Source organism: Gracilinanus agilis, chromosome 4 (genome assembly GCF_016433145.1).
Source record: "Gracilinanus agilis isolate LMUSP501 chromosome 4, AgileGrace, whole genome shotgun sequence".
NCBI lineage: Eukaryota > Metazoa > Chordata > Mammalia > Didelphimorphia > Didelphidae > Gracilinanus > Gracilinanus agilis.
Window position 1 is genome coordinate 212,643,393 of NC_058133.1, and position 19,779 is coordinate 212,663,171.

General features: G+C 39.0%; 1 protein-coding gene across 1 annotated transcript; it reads left to right on the top strand.

The window, feature by feature from the left end:
- The first annotated feature begins 3,528 nt into the window (after positions 1 to 3,528).
- Positions 3,529 to 17,576, top strand: CPSF4L (cleavage and polyadenylation specific factor 4 like). The gene is made up of 7 exons (XM_044673449.1): positions 3,529 to 3,631; positions 4,861 to 4,911; positions 8,778 to 8,930; positions 13,417 to 13,512; positions 15,400 to 15,493; positions 15,962 to 16,004; positions 17,493 to 17,576. Exons 1-7 carry the CDS (start codon positions 3,529 to 3,531, stop codon positions 17,574 to 17,576), a joined length of 624 nt encoding a protein of 207 aa, XP_044529384.1.
- The last annotated feature ends 2,203 nt before the right edge of the window (positions 17,577 to 19,779 follow it).

Here is a 19,779-nt window from a genome sequence, read left to right on the forward strand (position 1 = left end):
ACCTAGGCAATCTGTCCACTGGGTTACCTAGATGCCCCTAAATACATTGTTCTTTCTTTTCTGTCTTCCTTTTTTTCTTTTTCTTTCTCCCTTTCTTTCTCTTTCTTTTTTCTTCCTTCTTCCTTCCTTCCTTTCTTAATCTTTCTTTCTTTTTTTGATATAATGTTCAGTGAAGATTTTATTATTGTTAGCTAAAACAGTGTGAATAACACAGAGGCAAGAATTTAATAATAATTGCAATGACTAATTCTGTGAATGAGAGAATACTTCGGTAAAATGGAAGTCACTGGTGCTTCAAAAAAACAGATTTAAATTCTAGATTTGGCAATAAAATATACAAGACTACTAAGTTCTGGGTCAGTAAATATTTATTAAGCATCTACTGTGTGCTAGGAACTGTGCTAGATGATGAGGATAAAAACAAAACAAAAAAAAGGACCATCCCTGCCCTCAAAGAGCTCATGGAGGAAAGGATAAGCAAGCAAATAAACAAAAAACAAAGTACTTTGAGGATAAAAAGGAAATAATTATTAGAGGGAAATCACTATGCTTAAGAGAGTGTGGGAAAAGTCTCCCTATAGGATGGAATGATAAAATGGTGATAAAGAAAATGTCTATTGTGTAAAACATCTTTCTGATCAGCACAATGACCAATCACAGTCCCAAAAAAGCTAATGATGAAACATGCTACCCACCTCCAGACAGAGAACTGATGGACTCAAATGAACAAACTGAAGCATATTCTTTTATTTATTTTTCTTTCTTTCATTCTTTTTTGTTGTTGTTGTTTGTGACAAGCAAGGCCAATGTGGATTTTTTTTTTCACGATTACACATATTTGTGATGGGTTTTGTTTTTCTCGACTTCTCATTGGCTAGGGAAGGAGGAAAAGAGAGGGAAAGAATTTGGAACTAGAAATAAAATTAAGTTGAACTGACTTTTTTTTAAATGCCAACTAATTTTTTAACCTTTACCTTCTGTCTTAGAATTTAATACCAAGTATTGGTTCCATAATAGAAGAGTGCTAAGGACTAGAAAGCAGGGGTTAAGTGACTTGCCCAGAATCACATAGCTAGGAAGTGTCTGAGATCAAATTTGAACCCTGGGCTCCCAAATCTCTAGGCCTAGCTCTCAATCCGCTGAGCCACCTAGCTGCCCCCCAAAAATGCTAACTATTGATAAGGAAATGACAGAAACAAATTGACATTTGTTTAATTATTTCCCATTCCATACAAATTATTTTAAAACTAGTAAATTTTGTTGATGCCTTTTGTTTTTATATCACTGTCATTTCTAGATTTACATCCATCCCCACTTCCATATTCCCATTGCCTTCCCACACTTGGGAAATAAATGTTTCCTGGTAACAATGGACAGTTAACTATAAACAACTGATCCTATGCACCAGTCTGAATGCAAGATTGTGCCTTGAGGGTCTCTTACTTCTTGTCTGATGGGAGAAAGTATGTTTTATTGTCTATTTTCTAGGACCATCATTTTTTTTTCAATTACTGAGAGTCCCTGTTGCTTTTAGTGTCTTTCTATATATGTTGCAAGCATTGGGTTCTTTTGATTTGATTTATTTCACTCTGCATAAGTTTGAATAAATTTTCTACCTTCCTCTTAAGATTCTTCATATTAGGGTTTTTCTTACCCCAGAATAATATACTATTACATCATTACCATAATTTGTTCAATCATCTTCTGACTGATGGGTGCTCATTTTGTTCTCAGTTCTTTGCTACCATAAAAAAATTAATGCTATGAGTATTTTGGTATAATTTGGAATTTTGCCTCTCTCTTTGACCTTAATATACATGCCTGATAGTGGGATTGCTGGGTCAAAGAGCAAGGGGAAGTTGGAGCAGCTAGGTAGCATTGTGGATAAAGTGCAAGGCCTGAAGGAACTGGGTTCAAATGTGACCCCAGATACTTCCCAGCTTTATGACCTTGGGCAAGTCACTTAACCCCCATTGTCTAGTCCTTACTCATGCTAAAACAGAAGGTAATGGTTTCAAAAAAAGAGAGTAAGGGAGTCACCTTCTTGCATATCATCCTTGTTTAGTTTCTTTCTTTCTCTAATAGTTTTAGAACAGGGGCTCTAAATTTTGGGTCCCCAGACAGATACCAGGGTTCCATGAATTTGGATGTTAAAAAAATTACATTTTTCTTTTTGCTATCCTAGAACTGAAATTCAGCATTTCTTTCAATTGTGAATGTAGGCAACATACATTACTCTGAGAAGGGGTCCCAAGGCTTCACTAGACTATCAAACGGGTACTGACACAAAGGAGGTTAAGTAAGAATCCCTGTTTTACACTGTATACAACAACGTCAATATCAGAATGATAGTCAACTGTGAAAAACTTCGCTACTCTTGTCAATACCATGATCCACTGTTCCAAAGGACTCAAGATGAAAAATGCTATCTACCTCCAAAGAGAAATGATGAACTCCAAGTGCAGATTTTTTTTAATTTTATTTTTTATTGTCATGCAAAACACACTTCCATAATGGCTGTTGTAAGAGCAAACTCATACAAAACCCAAACTCCAAAATAAAACCAAAGATACAGTGATGTGAAGATGACTCCAACAGTTCTTCCTCTGGAGGTGGAGAGCATCCTTTGTCATAAGTCTTTCAGGATTGTTCCAGATCATTCTATTGCTGAGAGGAGCCAAGTTTTCACAGATAATCATCATCCAATATTGCTGTTACTGTGTACAATGTGTTCCCAGGTCTGCTTATATTGCTCTGCATCAGATTCCGCATATCTTTCCAGCTTTTTCTGAAATTATCTTGTTTATCATTTCTTAAAGCACAATAGTATTCCATCACCAACATATACCACAATTTGTTCAGCCATTCCCCAAATGATGGACATCCCCTCAATTTCCAGTTCTTTGCCACCACAAAAAGAATAGCTATAAATATATTTGTATGAGTAGGTCGTTTCCCTTTTTTTTATTATACAAGTGCAGATTAAAGAATATTTTTTACTTTATTTTCTTGAGTTATGGTTAATGTGGAAATATATTTTATAAGACTTCATATGTATAATGAGTATTGTATTTCTTGTCTTCTCAAGGGGAAAGGAGAGAATTTGGAAATGAAAATAAAAATAATTTAACAACCAAAAAACCAAAATTCTTGTATCTTAGGGAATATTGAAGGGCTGCGGTGGTGAGGAGAGCATCGGTGATCCAGAAAGGTGTTATAGAATTAAAGAGAAAAACTCTTTAGCTTTGGTAGCATTAGAAAACTACTCTCATTTGTTCATGCCACTTTCTGACTTTGGTGACCTATGTGTGTTTGGCACCCCAAGACTGCATATACAATAGGATCTTAGCTCTATAGCTGCCTAGAGAACAACTAAGGATTCAAAAGTAAAAAGGAAAAAAAGAAAGAAACTAGGAAGGGAATTTAGTCCTTATAACCCTTTAGCTGACCCGATGATGAGCCTTATATAGAACTCACCTGTAGGGTTTCTAGGTTAAGGCTAAGGTTTCCCCAGGGAGAAGGCTCAAGATGCAGGAACTCATTGCTGGGTTGGAAAAAATGACCTTTAATCTTGAGGATGATGTGGAGAACCAGAGAGGTGTTGGGTATCTGCCCTTCCCAGGAATGGACAGTAAGTTGGGGGTGGGAGGAATGTAACAACTGGCCACTCTTCTATGGGAGGGGGCCCTTCCCTTCTTTCAATATGCTTTTTAACCTATAGCAAAGGTTCTTAAGCTTCGGTCCATGAATTTTAAAGCAAAATTATATAATAATAATAATAACATAATAATAATAAAATTAAATTACATCTAAATATACAATATAGAAATCATAGTTAGCATTTTTTAAAAATTCAATTGTATGGAGGCAGCTAGATCACTCAGTAGATTAAGAGCCAGGCCTAGAGATCTGAGGTCTTGGATTCAAATCTGCCCTCAAACATATCTTAGCTGTATAACCCTGGGAAGGCCATTTAACCCCCATTGCCTAGCCCTTAGCACTCTTCTACCTTGCAACCAATACACAGTATTGATTCTAAGACAGAAAGAAAGTGAGGGTTTCCCAGAAAACAACCCCCCAAAATTCAGTTTTATTTTACTTTTGGTTCCAAATTTTCTCTCTCCCTTATTCCTCTCCCACATACCCCTTGAGAAGGCAAGAAAAAACAAAGCCCATCATGAATCTATCTTTGTGATTCTTTGTTATCCTAGGTGTTTTATCTTATATATTTAAAAGCATTATTCCATGAACAAGGTCCATACCTTTGCCAGACTGCCAAAGGAGTCTATGATACTTTAAAAGGTTAAGAATTTCTGGACCAGATTAGCCTTTCTCTTTCATCCTTTCTTCTTATGTCCCAGTCCACACTAATCAGAAAGTGGGAAGGTTGAGTCTAAAGGCCATCTGGTCCAATCTAGGATTTTAAAAATAGCCCTTTTACTCCGGCGCTTGGATCTGACCTCTTGTCTTCCCCAAGGCTCTGGAAAGATGGGGCCAGAAACTACACAGCCATTTTCCATATGGGATATTCTGAAAATCGTAAGAGCAAAGGTAATTACAATAAAGAACTAATCCTTGAAGCTAGGCCTCTTGACTCCCCAGCTCAGGGCTCCCACACTGTTAGGTGAGGGAGAGAAGAGAAAAAAGAGAAGTATAGGAAATTGGGGAGGGGGGAACATTTGGAAAAGAGCTGTAGTATTGTGGTGATTTGATGCCTGCCACAAATTAGCTCCATTTGTGGGATTCTCTAGGTCCTTATGCTCTGAGAGAGTCAGATTTTTCCTTTTTTTTCTTTTTTAAGCATGAGAGGTAAGGACAGGAACAAACTGCACAACTTGTTATTTTCTTCTTTTCTTCTAGAATCAGGGGTGGCTGTATGCACCTTCTTTCTTAAAGGCTTCTGTGAGAAAGGTGAGTTCAAAAGAAATAGATTTGGTCTCAGATTGGCCTCCTAGCTGTGTGACCCTGGGCAAGTCACTTAACCCCCATTGCCTAGCCCTTACTGCTCTTCTGCCTTGGAACCAATAGCCAGTATTGATTCTAAGATGAAAGATTAGGGTTAAAAAAAAAAAAGTCTCCCCTTCAAGGGGCATCTACTGAAGCCTGGATGTGACCTAGATGGTCAAGGGTCGGCTTACTGGGAGGGAGAGGGTGCATGGAATTTTCCCAGTAGCACCCAGTGCTATAGGTGACCAGGTATCACTTAGGTTGTAACTGCTCTGAGGAGCCAAAGCCTAACTCTGAAGGAGGTATACCGGTCAGTAGCTTACATGGAGAGGGAGACAGATAAAGTAAGCAAATGTTGGAGGGGGATAAGTTGGTTGTGTTGGAAACAATTGGTTTTGGTAGGGAGGATGGCACAATGGATAGAGCAATAGACCTGGAGTCAGGAAGGCTTGGGGTTCTAAATATATTGTTTCTGCCTCAGTCTCTCCATTTATAAAATGGGGATATTAATAGTACCTATCTCTCAATGAGGATATTTGTAAAGCTCTTTGCAAACCTTAAAGCATTATGCAAATGAAAGCCATTGTCATATCTCTCCCCTGTCCCCTGATCATATTCTCTGAGATCAGGCCACAGCAACTCCCTAGAGAGCCTTAATTCTCACTTTGGATACTGCTGCCCTACAGGACGACTTGGCCATAGTGTCTGAAATTCAGCTGTTAGCCCCACAGTGTAGGTGCAACAACAAGCTGATAATATTTTATCAGATCTGTTTAACATGGAGGGACTGATCTCCAAAGAACATTATTGGGTATGTGAAAGAAAGGCAGAGGAGAAAATATGAGAAATATTCAAGACAAACCAAGTTACAGTACCTCCCGAGGCCATCCCTAGATGGTGAATTGAGAAGATAATAAAGGAAACCTTAAAGAACATTTAGCTAATAGTTGAGAAAGAAGCAGAGTTCTGTATAAAAAGTAAGCTCCATTAGCATGAGAATTGGTCTTCCTTCCTTCTTTCCTTCCTTCCTTCCTTCCTTCTTTTTCTCTCCCTTTTTTCTTTTTCTTTCTTTCCTTCTCTTCCTTACTTTCTCTCCTCTTCTTTCCTCTCTTCCTTCCTTCCTTTCTTTTTCTTTCTTTCTTCTTCCTTCCTTCCTTCCTTTCTTTCTTTCTTCCTTGTCTCCTTCCTTCCTTTCTTCCTTTTTCTTTCTCTAGCCCTTAGCCTATTGTCTGGCATTTATTAGGTATTAGATAAATACATATTGATTGAATAAGCAGTTAAAAGGAGAAGACTGACCTAAACATGACTATGTGATAATGAAATTATTTCTTTTGTGTCCATCCAATGCTTATTGAGTCTATTCTATACAGAGCTTGGTGAATGAGGTATCATTCCAGTAGTAAAGAAATTTGCCATCTACTGTGGGAGATAATGGGACATTATCATGTAAAGAAGAGCCTAAATACTTGAGAAAAATATGAACAAGGAGCTATAAGAATTAGAGGAAGAAAGGATTACATCCAGCTAGCTGGACAATGAAAGGTTCATAGAGCAAGCAACATTTTAGATGATCTTAAAGGATAGGTAAGATTTCAATAGGCTGAGATTGGGATTGGGGGGGGGGAGGGTTGGTGTGGAGAGAGGAGAGGAGAGGGAGCAGGGAACATGAGCAGATTCACAGAGCTAGGAGAGCCCAAAATGGATTAGGAGAAGAATGAGACAAGGCTGGAAAGAGATGCTCCAGATAATGAGGATCCTTGATTATGATGATGATGACTGTAACTAGCATTTATATAACTAGCATTTATAACTTTAAGGTTTGCAAAGTGCTTTACATATGTTACCTCATTTGATTCTTACAATAACCCCAAAGAGGTAGATTCTATTATTATTTGATCTCTTTGGGATACAGACCTAGTAGTGGTATTACTGGTTCTAAGGACATGCACAGTTTTATGGTCCTTTGGACATGGTTTCAAATTGCTCTCCAGAATGGTTGTATTAGTGTCCCAGTTTCCCCCAGCCCTTCCAAAATTTATCATTTTCCTTTTTCATCATATTAATACTTAAGGGTTATTTTAATTTGCATATCTCTAATTGTGATAGGAAACATTTTTATACGACTATTGATAGTTTTAATTTCTTCATCTGAAAACTGCTTGTTCATATCTTTTGACCATTTATCAATTGGGGAATGACTTACAGTCTTATAAATTTGACTCAGTTCTCTATATATTTGAGAAATAAGGCCTTTGCCAGAGTCACATGCTATAAAATTTTTTCCCAGTTTGTTGTTTCCTTTCTAATCTTGGTTGCATGTGTTTTATTTACACAAAAATATTTTAATTTAATGTAATCAAAATTACCCATTTTCATCTCATAATGTTCTCTTTGTCTTATGTGGTCATAAATTCTTCCCTTATCCATAAGTCTGACTGGTAGATTATTCTGTTCTCCCCTAATTTCTAATTTGTTCCTGGTGTCAACATTTATTTCTAAATCATGTATCCATTTTGACTTTATGTTGGTAGATGAGAGCTTTTTATTATGGCAATTAATCTGGCAACAGCTTATTGAATATACTAGAGTTGGAAATAGCAATTAGGCTATTGCAATAGTTCAGACAAGGGGTCATGAGGACCAGAATAAAGCTAGTAGCAGCAAAAAAAAAAAAAAAAAAAATAGAAAAGGAGCAGGTACAAAAGACTGGGATAGACCTGAGCCTGAGTGACTCAGAATGATGATGGGGTTCACTGAGAAGCCAGCAAACAGAAGCAGGTTTTGCAAAAAGTTAATGAGTTCAGTTTTCATAATGATGTCCCTCTGGTACCTCAGACTCAGCCAGATAGAAATGTCTTGCAGCAATTGGAAATCTGAGTCAGTAACCATAGAAAGCAGAGAGGGCTTTGGGGTGGGTGAGATTGCCTAATCTATTCCTACCTCCCCTTCGAGGGCCCTTTCATCTCACCCCACATCCCTTTCTTGTTCTTAGAACAGCCATTTCCAAAATGATTTTACAATAGTCTAGGGGTCTATAGAGGGCTATAAGTACACTGTGGCATTTAGCAATATCGCCCCATTTGGGGAACATCTGGGCTGCAGCTGGAAGTCACCTTGCCAGTCCCACACCACTTACATTTTAATGTGTTCCATAACTACTTGGGGGGGCCTTATTAATAGAAAATTCTTGTATACAGTACTGGTATTAGCACTCTCAAGATTATTTGTACTTTAATAACTAGTGCAGATAGAAGACCCACATGAATGAAACTGTACTGGTGCAAAAAGGCTGGTGCAAAAGAAATAGTTAGGGAGCCTTCCCAGCACCCCTCAAATGACATCAGTTAGGTGGGTCCCCTATTCCTGAGAATACATCTACTGGAAAACTTAAGAATTTCAGTATTCCTCTTGTTGTAAGCAATACAAAAAAGAGTTTCAATTTAAATGATTGGCCATGAACTGTAATATTACCAGGTAAAATCTAATCTGAAGTTTTATAAATTAGGCCTACTCTAATAATGTTGGGTTTAAATATGCAGTGGACAGGATTACTTCCCCTCTCCTTCTCCACCCCACCCCTAGCTTCTCATGTTCTCTTTTCCTTTTTTTCAGGCATCTTCTTCCCTCTAATCCTCCCCCCATGAAATCTAAACCTCTCAATGAGAGGAAATCCAAGTATAGTTGTAGGAGGGAGATTGGTAAGAAGGGGCAATTGATGTTAGAACATCCCTACTCTTCTCACAAAATTGTGATATCATTTGGGGGAGTAGGAGAAAGTGAGCCTACCCTAGAGATAAGCATGCTTTTGGGGGTTCATCTGCATTTTCTAGGCCACCTCTGTCCCTTTCGGCATGATGACGGGGAGAAGACAGTAGTGTGCAAACACTGGCTTCGGGGGCTTTGTAAGAAGAGCGACCAATGCAAATTTCTGCACCAATATGACATCACCAAGATGCCTGAGTGCTACTTCTACTCCAAATTTGGTAATTTACCTTTTGGGGATCCAAGATTTACCTGGCTAGTGCTCTATTCTTTAGTACTCTTTAGTACTCTACTAAGGAGGGTCTGAATAATAAACTTAAGAGAGTCTCAATGAAATTTGATCCTGAGAAAAGAAAGGAAAAGAAGGAGAATTGGGGGAAGGGTTGACACACTTTTCAAGGAGGAAAAGTGCATCCCAGGATGCCCAGACCTGCTAGGTAGAATTTCCTAAGGACTCGGGTCATGGCTACTTCCTCTCCCCACCTCTCACAGAAATGTAAACCACAGTTTATCCCACAGAACATGTGGGGCATGTCTTGTCTCCTTAGGAAAAGTTGGAGGGGTGTGTGTGTGTGTGTGTGTGTGTGTGTGTGTGTGTGTGTGTGTGTGTGTGTGCTGAAAACCAAAATATGGCTTAGGAATCTTCCCTGTAGTTCTTTACAATGCCATCTGGTCATATTAGCATAGTGAAATAGAAAGCTTGAAGAATCTAGTCAGAAGCATTGGATTCGAATCCCAGCTCTGCCATTTGCTATTTTAGTGACCTTGAGAAACCACTTCTCTCGTGGTCTCAGTTTCCTCATCTGTAAAAAAAGTGACTAAAGTCTGCTGTATTTTTTTTTATTTTAAATTTACTTTAAAAAAATTTTTTCCATGGTTCCATGATTCATGTGGCTTCCCTTCCCTCTTCCCTCCCCCCTCCCAGAGTTGACAAACAATTCTACTGGGTTATACATGTATTATCACTCCAAACTATTTCCTTATTATTTATTTTTGTAATAGAGTAATCTTTTAAAACCAAAATCCCAAATCATATACCCATATATACAAGTGATAAATCATATGTTTTCCTTCTGTGTCTCTACTCCCACAGTTCTTTCTCTAGATGTGGATAGCATTCTTTTCATAAGTCCCTCAGAATTGTCCTGGATCATTGCTATTAGTTCTGCTATATTTTTTAAAGCATGATTTCTGTCCACTTTGCTAACAATTTAAATATTTTTAAAAAGTAATTATTACTGATACTTATAATTGATTCTATGGCAGAAGAGTTTAAAACAGGGCGAGGACAGCTAGGTGGCTCAATGTCACCACTGATCCATGAAGTACTTTCTGGGTTCATCTGATTTGACTTTTTCCCTATATGCCTTCTGAGGATTTTTGTTAAATAAAGGCATGTCAACCCCCTCCAAGCCCTTACAGGTTCAGGAGTACCAATCCTCGTCTAGAAGAAGTGGAGCAGGGTTTCCTCAAATGCAAATTAGGGATAATAATAGTACTTACCTTGCAGGATTTCTGTGAAGATCAAATGAGATAACATTTATAAGGCTCTTAGCATAGTGCCTGGCACACAGTAGGCATTTAATAAATGCGTGTTTCCTTCCCTCTATCCTGGGTGTGGACCTGACTTATAAAAGGAGAATTGGACTTTCCCCAAAGCATATTGGCTCATTGTCCCTAGGAGAAAATCTCTCTTTTTTCAAAACTCTTATCTTCTGTCTTAGAATCAATAATGTGTATTGGTTCCATGGCAGAAGAGCGCCAAGGGCCAGGCAATGGAGGTTAAGTGACTTGCCCAGGGTCACATAGCAGGGAAGTGTCTGCGGCCAGATTAAGAAAATCTCTTAAATAAAGCCTGAGGATGGCTCATGACTAGGGTCTCCCCAAAAAGGGACTAGTGGGGCCCTTTCTGGAAAAGCTACTTGATATACAAAGCCACTATTAAGTATAGGGTAGCTGGTTATTTTCCACCAAAAAAAGAAATGCTTCAAATACCAAAGATTCATAAGTACATGGTAATAAATACTTAAAACATGACACAAGAGCCTATCACTGATTATATTCTCCTAGGAGATAAAGACCATTTTGTGGGTCTTCTGTCTTGGAATGGATACAGTATGTTAGTTCCAAGGCAGAAGAGTGGTAAGGGCTAGACAGTTGGAGTTAAGTGACTTGCCCAGGGTCACATAGCTGGTAAATGTCTGTGGCCAGATTTGAACCCATCTGTAGGCCTGGCTTTCTAGACACTGACCATCTAGCTGCCCCCCTCAGAGGTTTTTTAACTTCGAAGATAGCCTCCAAGGCTGGACATGTCCATCTTCCAGGATCGATGGTTGCTGGTCAAATGCCTGTGTTCAGGGAAGGAACAAAAGGCAAAGAGGCTGACAGAGTCTTGAGGTCCTTTCTCAGGCTTGCCTAGAGATCATTATAGATCACCATTTTCATGTGTTGGAGTTGTGAGCTTTTGTGGCAACTGGAGGAACGTCGGGGAGTGCATTTCTCCTCAGCTGGAAATCTGAGAGAAGGCACTGGATCCATCCAAAGTGTCAAGTGCTCAGAAGAGACTGGAAGCAGTTTCTCTTCGTTCTTCTATAGCCTCCTGAGGGGGGAGAGGTCTCTTCACAAGCATTTCTCCCCTAACTCCGATGGCAAAATTTCTCATGCAACCCCTAGTCATGGGGATCAGTCTAGAGTTGCTGTATCATCTCAGCAAAGCAAAGAGTATATCATTCAGCAGGAAGCCAACAGACATGTTTATCCCAACGGAGCCAGAGTGGATGCCCAGCTCCATGGGAGATTCCCCAGTCCAGCGGATTCTTGTTACAGGAAAGATTGTCATGAGAAATCAGACTTAAGGATCGTCCAACCCAGTTATCCTCTTGCCAACAGCATTTATAGAAGCATAGATTTAGAGCTGGAAAGAGATCCGAGAAGCCATCTAAACCAAACTTCTCATTTTATAGATGAGGAAACTAAGGTCTACCTAAGAAGAGTCAGTGACTTGTCCAAAATCACATAGTAAGCATCAGAAATAGGATTTGAACAAGGATGTCTGGTGGCAGGGCTTGGGGCCCCAATCTTAAAAATGAATCATATCTTTGACTTTCTTTGAAGACTTTTGAAGCTTTATCATTCATAAAGGTCTGTTCTTTTGTTTTTATAACTTATTAATATATGATCCTTGGTGTCTTATCCAAAGCATCCTACTTCTCCCATTCATTAAGATGACCAGAGAGGCAGCTTTATATAAGGAATACAGAGCTTTCCTTGAAACCAGGAAGATCTGAGTTCAACTCCCTCTTGTGATACCAACTGTCTGTGTGACCCTAGGCAAGTTAATTTCTCAGTGCTCTAAGCAACTTCCTAACACTGCATCCCATAACCAGATGTATAGAAGGAATACGCCCAGGAATTACACCAAAGAAATCACAGATCCAGTTCCATTTATATGAAATTTTCTTAGCTTTCTATTTTGGGGGAGGAAGAAGAGTCCATGAGAATGGGTGGTGTGGGGTAGAGAGAGTAGGGGCTGTCTCTGGCCTTTCTGAATCTGTCTACCCACAAAAGATGTTTGTCATTAGCAGCCACTTTTTCACCAGGATGTAATGTCTGGGGGAAATGGTATGTTAGCACCACCTTCTGATGATAGGTGAGAACTGCATAACCAAGCATCCTCAGAGGTAGAAGAGGGAAAACAAGGAAGAAATCCTTGATACCCAGACTTTGTTCTCTAAAATACTGAGCCAGGCCTCAGAAGATAACTTTTTGCCTTCACTAATTGATTGTTTCCCCAGAGTAGCACCACACAACACAGGGTTCTGTTCAACAGATGCCTCACTGGAATGATGTCTTACATTATGGTTCTGGCTCTGCCACTAATTGCCTCACCTTAGAAGTCCCTTAATTTCCCTAGGTCTCTTTTTCCCTCTGTAAAATGAGGAGATTGAACTCAGTAGTGCTGTAGAGGTGTGAGAGAAAGGCAATGACTGGTAGGACTTTAATTTGAAGGGTAATGGCTAGCGGAACATATTTTCCCCCCAAATAAATCCAGTTCCCATGAGAGGCGAGAACTGGACTTTTGAATCACTGGACATGGAGCACTTGGGTCTACAATTTTCCTATGGGAGGGGAAAGCTAGGTAGTACAGGGGGTAGAGTGTAGGGCTTGAGTCAAGAAGACCCGAGTTCAAATATGGCCACAGACATTTCTTTGATATATGACTTTGACCTCCTTCAGGCTCAGTTTCCTCATCAATGAGGATAATAACAGTACCTACCTCACAGGATTGCTGTGATCAAATTACATGACACCTAAAGTGTTTTGCAAACCTTAAATTAATTAATTGAACTGTAAACGTCAATATGTGATATTCACTTATTATGCCATATCATCAGAGGGACTTCATTATCCTTTACGTAGGCAAGGAGCCAAGAGACTAGCCATAAGAACTTGGGTCTAATATTGCAGTAGGCCAGCAGAACAGATTAGTAGGGTTCTTCGTTTTTCTGGGAAGGGGTTAGGGCTAGGCATACTTCTATAACAGATGTGGAAATACCTTGGTATTGCTTAATGGGCAAAAGGAAAAAAGAAGTCATGGTGGGCTTTCATATGTAAGGACCCAGATTAATCTAAATGGGGATGGGGATGAAATGAGAGGAAAATATCTAAGAGCTGGGCATAATGTAGCAATGACTGGTACTATTTCAGGAGAATGCAGCAATAAAGAATGCCTTTTTCTTCATGCTAATCCAGCCTCCAAGATCCGAGACTGTCCCTGGTATGACCAAGGTTTCTGTAAGTATGGTAAGGCTTCGGCTGACAGAGGAGCTCAGCTTTTCTTCTCTACTAGGTGGGGAGGGAGAAGAGTGATTAATTGCTGAAATTCCTCTTGTCCATGACATCAACTCTCAGATAAGAACGGAAATATTTCCAACCTCTTTTATCCCTACCAATAGAAAGGAATATACATAATTTTCAGTTGTGCATAACACCTTCATGAAAACTGACCATGTATGAAGATATATAAGCCTCACAAACAAATGCAAAAATATCTTTTATGATTCAATTCTGTGAAAAACTAAATTCAACAAAGAGCTACTAAACAAAAGATTAAAAACAAATCAAAAGGGTGGAGCTTGGGGGGTGAAGGGGAAAGTAAGAGCATGAATTATGTAACCATGTTGACTTTTCTAAAAATAAATATTAATAAATGTTTTTTTTTAAATGCTCCCAATAAAGCAAGAAAAAGTATAATGGTGAGAAAAAAAAACAACAAATCAAAAGCTAACTATAAGGGGGCAGCTGGGTAGCTCAGTGGATTGAGAGCCAGGCCTAGAGATGGGAGGTTCTAGGCTTAAATCTGGCCTCAGACACGTCCCAGCTGTGTGATCCTGGGCAAGTCACTTGACTCCCATTGCCTACCCTTATCACTCTTCTGCCTTGGAGCCAATAAGGCAAAGACAAGAAGCCAAGACAGAAGGTAAGGATTTAAAATTTTTTAAAAAATTGTTTTTAATTTTAAAAATCTAACTATATTGGGAGCAGCTGGGTAGTTCAGTGGATTGAGGGCCAGGCCTAGAGATGAGAGGTCCTAGGTTCAAATATAGCCTCAGACACTTCCTAGATGTGTAACCCTGAGCAAGTCACTTAACCCCCCATTATCTAGCCCTTACTGCTCTTCTGCCTTGGAACCAACACATAGTATTGATTCCAAGATGGAAGGTAAAGGTTTAAAAAACAAACCAACCAACAAACCAACAAACAAACAAATAAATAAATAAATAAATAAGCTAACTATATTAATCCTAAAGAACTGGCAAGTCAAAGGACAAAACAATAGGTAATGTTATTAAAGACAATGTCATGAGTGACAACACACCAAGATGTAGGGCTTGCGGCCAAAGCACTCCTAAGGCAGAAAATTTATATTTCTTATATCTCTATCTCCAATTCTCTCAGGTCCCTAACTTTTATAATGGCAAATACCACTACTTTATCAAAAATCTTTCTTCCAACCATGGATGGATGATTTTGTTTTTGTCTTTTAAAACCTTTACCTTCTTAGTATTAGTTCTAATTCAGAAGAGTGATAAGGGCTAGACAATCAGGGTTAAGGGAGTTGCTCAAGGTCAGACAGCTAGGAAGTATCTGAGGCCACATTTGAACCCAATCCCTCCTGATTCAAAGCCTGATGCTCTATGCACTAAGCCACTTCACTCCTCTTTATTTAATCTTAAGCATTAGGTTATTTCTCTTGGGCATCATTAGCTTCTAAGCACAGCTTATCCACCTCTGCTAGCTTCAGAAAACCTCTCATTTCTCAGTTAGCATTGCTAGCTGTGTGGGTGGTGTTAGGAACTTCTAGACTGATAGACAGAGGGGGATGTCATGAAGCAGGTGGGACAATGTTCCAGGTTCAAATGGCCCCAAAGGCAATAAGCCTGCCTTTTATTTCTCACCATCAAAGTTCAAGCTCCATTTACTGTGACTATCGACAGTCCCTCCTGGTGTCCTATTTGAATAACATGAATGAAGACACCAGCACCCAGGTGATCATTATTGAGAGGGCAGGAAATTACTTGGGCTCAGTGGTCATCCATCCATTGCAAATTCCTATCCACCTTAAAGTCCATTCTTCCTGTCTGTATTAGGGCTGAGTTGCCTAAGGTGTTAATGTTCTTGGCCCAGCAGGTCTTCTGTGTAAATTCCGCCATACCAGAAGAGTGCTGTGTACCAACTACCTAGTTGGCTTCTGTCCAGAGGGACCTGGTTGCAAATTCACACAGTATGTATTTCCCTTAAATCATCAGTTCACACCAGAAGGCTGCTTTAGCCCATCACTGATTCCTGCTTTCTAATCCCCAAAGGACAGAGGCATTCTATACCTTTGATAGCTCATATTATACTCAATTGTGTCCACTAGCTAAGCCCCCCCCCAAAATTTCTCATTCTTCCAAAGTAGCCCTTTCTACTGACAGACTATAGTAGGGGTTTTCTTGTTACTCCTGATATCTTGATTAAATAAAATTCTTCATTATGGACCCTGAAAACAGCAGCAGAGAAATCTAGTTGCCAAGCCCCCAGCTATGCTGACAGCATAAGTTCTTTTTTCCTTGTCCTGGGTGGGAATCCTTTCCTTTCAGAGTCTGGAAATGTGAAGTTTACAGTAGCCTTTGGTGTTGAGAACATTATTAAGCTGGAGTTGGGTGTGACATATTGGTACTTTAATTGCTTCTTCATATCTTCTTCTCAGCCCCAAGATGACTCTGTTATTGCATAACACAAGTCACTCAAAGGTAAGAACTAGAAAGGGGTATGTGTCAGCCATGCTCACCTCATTTAAATTTCCTACCATCACTATGTTCTCCAGGAGTTCCTAACCCTAGATAAATGGTACCTATTTCCCTATGAAAAAGGTGACATTCCTAAAGACTATTGTACTTTTTTTAGCATGTGTTGTGTCCAATTTGCTAGCCATTTTAATATTTTTTAATGTCATTATTTGGAGCACCTAGGTGGCTCTGTAGCTTAAGAACTAGGCCTGGAGATGAAAAGTCCTGGGTTCAAATCTAGCCTTAGATGCTTCCTAGCTGTGTGACCCTGGGCAAGTCATTTCACCCCCATTGCCAGCTCTTACTGCTCTTCTGCCTTAGAACCAATACACTGCATTGATTCTAAGATAGAAAGTAAGAGGTTTTTTTAATGTCTTTATTGATCCTATATATCATTTAAGATGTTTGTTAAATGCTTTATTTATCCTTATCCCAGTCCTCGTGGGTTCAAGAGTGACAGTCCTTTTGGAGGTGGAAAGGGGCCAGGAGCTTCAGTTTAGCATACCAAACACCAAAGAGAACCTAAATCTGGCTCTGTTTGACAAGAAAGAGAAGGGACTTTTTCTGATGATGGACAGGAAAAATGAGGGCAGGTAAAGAGAAGAATGAAAGCAAAGGCCTAAAAAATGTGATGTGGTAGAAAAGATAAAATGGTGCATTTAGAATCAGGTGTCTGAGTTCAAATCCCAACTCTTATTTATCACTTGTGAGATCATAGACAATCACTTAGCCTTTTCTGGATGTTTCCTTGGTTGTTGTTCTTTGTACACTAAAAGAATCAAAATGGCATCACTTGGTGATGTCTTTGGCTTATGTATACATTGGATTTAAGTGAAGCAGAGTTACACAAAGTTACCAGCCTTACTTTCTCTTCCAGAGTCATCAAAGTCCAGGGGCCATATAAAAATAAAAGCGCCTGCTTCCTTAGTTGCAAAAACAAAGAGGCTGGACTAGATGACCATCCAGACCCTGTGCAGCTCTAAATCTGCAGGACACTACGTACATATAGTATCCAAGTCCATATGGATTATTTCTATGGTAGATTTCCAAGAGAGGAGAGAGACAGATTGTTGGCCTAGCAGCAGATGTAACTCCTATAGGAGGAACACTGGCATGGCAAAATGGGAGGCATCCATGGCACCTTCTGCCTTAAAAGGGGAAACCCTATAAAGCAGGTAGCAATACCTATGACTGGAGATTGCTGACATAAGGTGGAAAAGCTCTCTTTCAAGCCCAAGGAACTTGCCAGTCCACTCAACTTCTGAAGAAGTAAAATAAATGTAATCACTTTCTCCCCCACCCACTTTTCCTCTGTATAAATCAGCAAATAACTAGTTTTTACAAGCTTGGCTTTAAATCTAAAAACTTCATCATCCTCTGAACAGAGAACCATGCCCTAACCTAGAGTTCTTTGATTCATTTCAATTTTTGTCTTTCCTTTTTTGCTTTCAGAATGTAAGTCAACTACAAAGGCCAACACAACTTGCTTCCATTGTGGAAATGTGTTCTGAGCACAGTCAGCAAGAGAGCCACTAGCTAAATTTCCAAGCAAAATCAGTGAACCCTCTGCAGCAGTTCATTTGCTTTAGGATGGGTATTGAGGCCAAGAAGATTTTTCTTCCTTTCATGTTGAAAACCAGAAGTATGTTTTGATCATTGATCTGGATAGGAATAATTCCCTATGTGTAACAAGGGAGGAAAAAACTGTACTTGAGCTTAAGGATATAAGGTATGTCTTGGGGAGAAGGTAGATACAGGCAAATCAAATCCTCAAGATGCCTGAAAGTTGTCATCACCAGTGTAATCTTGTCTTCATATCTCCTGCCAAATGCTTACTTGCTTTAAAAAAAAGGCATTCCCAAGTTAGTGAAAGTTATTATTCTCTTCAAATTATTATTACGTTGAACTATAGCTATATAGGGCCTTTGGGAACTTGGGGTGATCAAGCACCTTGAACTTCATTCTTGGTGCTAACATCTATCTTGAGAAGAGAAAAATGTTAAAACAAGGAATCTAATAAATTCTTATGATGTGAGATACCAAATTGCATAGGGTTTTCTGAGCTTACAGAATGGAGGGAAAGAAGAATCTTTTGTTTTCTTGACCTTCCATTTTATTCACTTTTTAAGTCCCAGATAGTAACTTTTATGCTTCTCTTTTCTACCTGGCATCACTGCCCACCCTATGGTCCTTGAAAATCCTTTTTGAGTGAATATGAATGTGAGATTTTGGGATGCTGACACCATGTACTCTCAAAGTTTATTGTTGTTGTTTTGGTTTTTTCCTAGCTGATTACAGCATCACATTTTGGCAGGAAATACAAATTGTATAAGAATCCAAATATGCTCTCATGGGTTCTGCTGGGGTTTCATTATGCAGTGGGGGTGGGAGGACTCTTAACATGTTTGAAGAAGAAATTAAGCCCATCAAATCTTTCCTTTCAGCTTGGAGGAAGGGGCCATTTTGCTAGTGAACACAAGAAGAATCAACCAACAGTGTTCTTCAGAAAATAACAGAATATCTGAGTGACTAGACGACCTTTGTGAGCAAATAATCCCCAATAATCTTAGCATATATGATATTCAATGTAACATTTGTTTATTGTTTAAATTAATGTAATTTAATGAGGTAAAATCACTAAAGTCTGAATAGCATGAAAAGTAAATGCTTCATCTTTTTCTCTTTTCCAATAAGTGAATGAACCTCAAACAGTAAAACAGAATGAAGGCAAAATGCCTGAATCTGATTGTTGTTGACTTATATATTGAATTATATATTCATTCATATATATTAATATGTATATAATATATATTCAACATGTTGAAAGGAAGAAATCATAAAAACTAAGAAAATCCAAATGATTTCATATTTTATGTGGTTCTTTTTTTTGTGAGCCAAATCTGTCATATGGGACTAGAAATGCTTCTAAGTGCTGGCAAAGTCTCATAATCTACTCTAGCTAATACAAAAGCTACCTTCAGCATGATGAAGGCACTTGGCATTCATTCTAAGTATAATGGTACATACTTCAAGCTCCAATTGTGTTTCATCTTAAAGATGATGTGCACATGGAAGATTAATTTGTATCATTCATGACTTTACGTTAGGGATGGGGCTGCATCTGTGATTTCATTGGCACAGGGAACTTCTGGATGAGGAAACTCCCTTCCACCAATGTAGGTTGGCATTTTCTCTGAAACTTACTGCCCGAGAACAAAGGTGAGCTGGAGATTCATCTGGTCTATTAATTTGCAACTTTTAATATTTTGATAACTGTATTTCAACAGAATTTTGTTTCTTTTGTAATTCAATGCACTTATTTTTTTTGCATTTTAAAACATTCTGAGAAGCGATGCACTTCATTAGATTCTCAGAGATCCATGACACAAAAATGATTAAGAATTTTTGCCTTAGAAAGTTGCCTAGTGTGGGTGTGGTGAAAAATGCTTGTAATCCCTAATGCTGGGAGGGAGGGAGGAAGGAAGACAGGAAGGAAACAAGGGAGGGAGGGGGGAAGGAGGGAAAAAAGGAGGGAAAGAAGGAAGGCGGGAAGGAAAGAAGGTTGGTAGGCAGGTGGAGGGGGTGGGAAGATGTTATGTGATTTTCCCAGGCTAGCACAATATCCATCAGAGGTATGATTTGAACCTAGGTCTGGCTCAGATGCCAGCTCTCTATCTACTATACTATGGTATCAAACTCAAATAGAAATGGAGCTTTATTGGATGTGTATTGTCTTAAA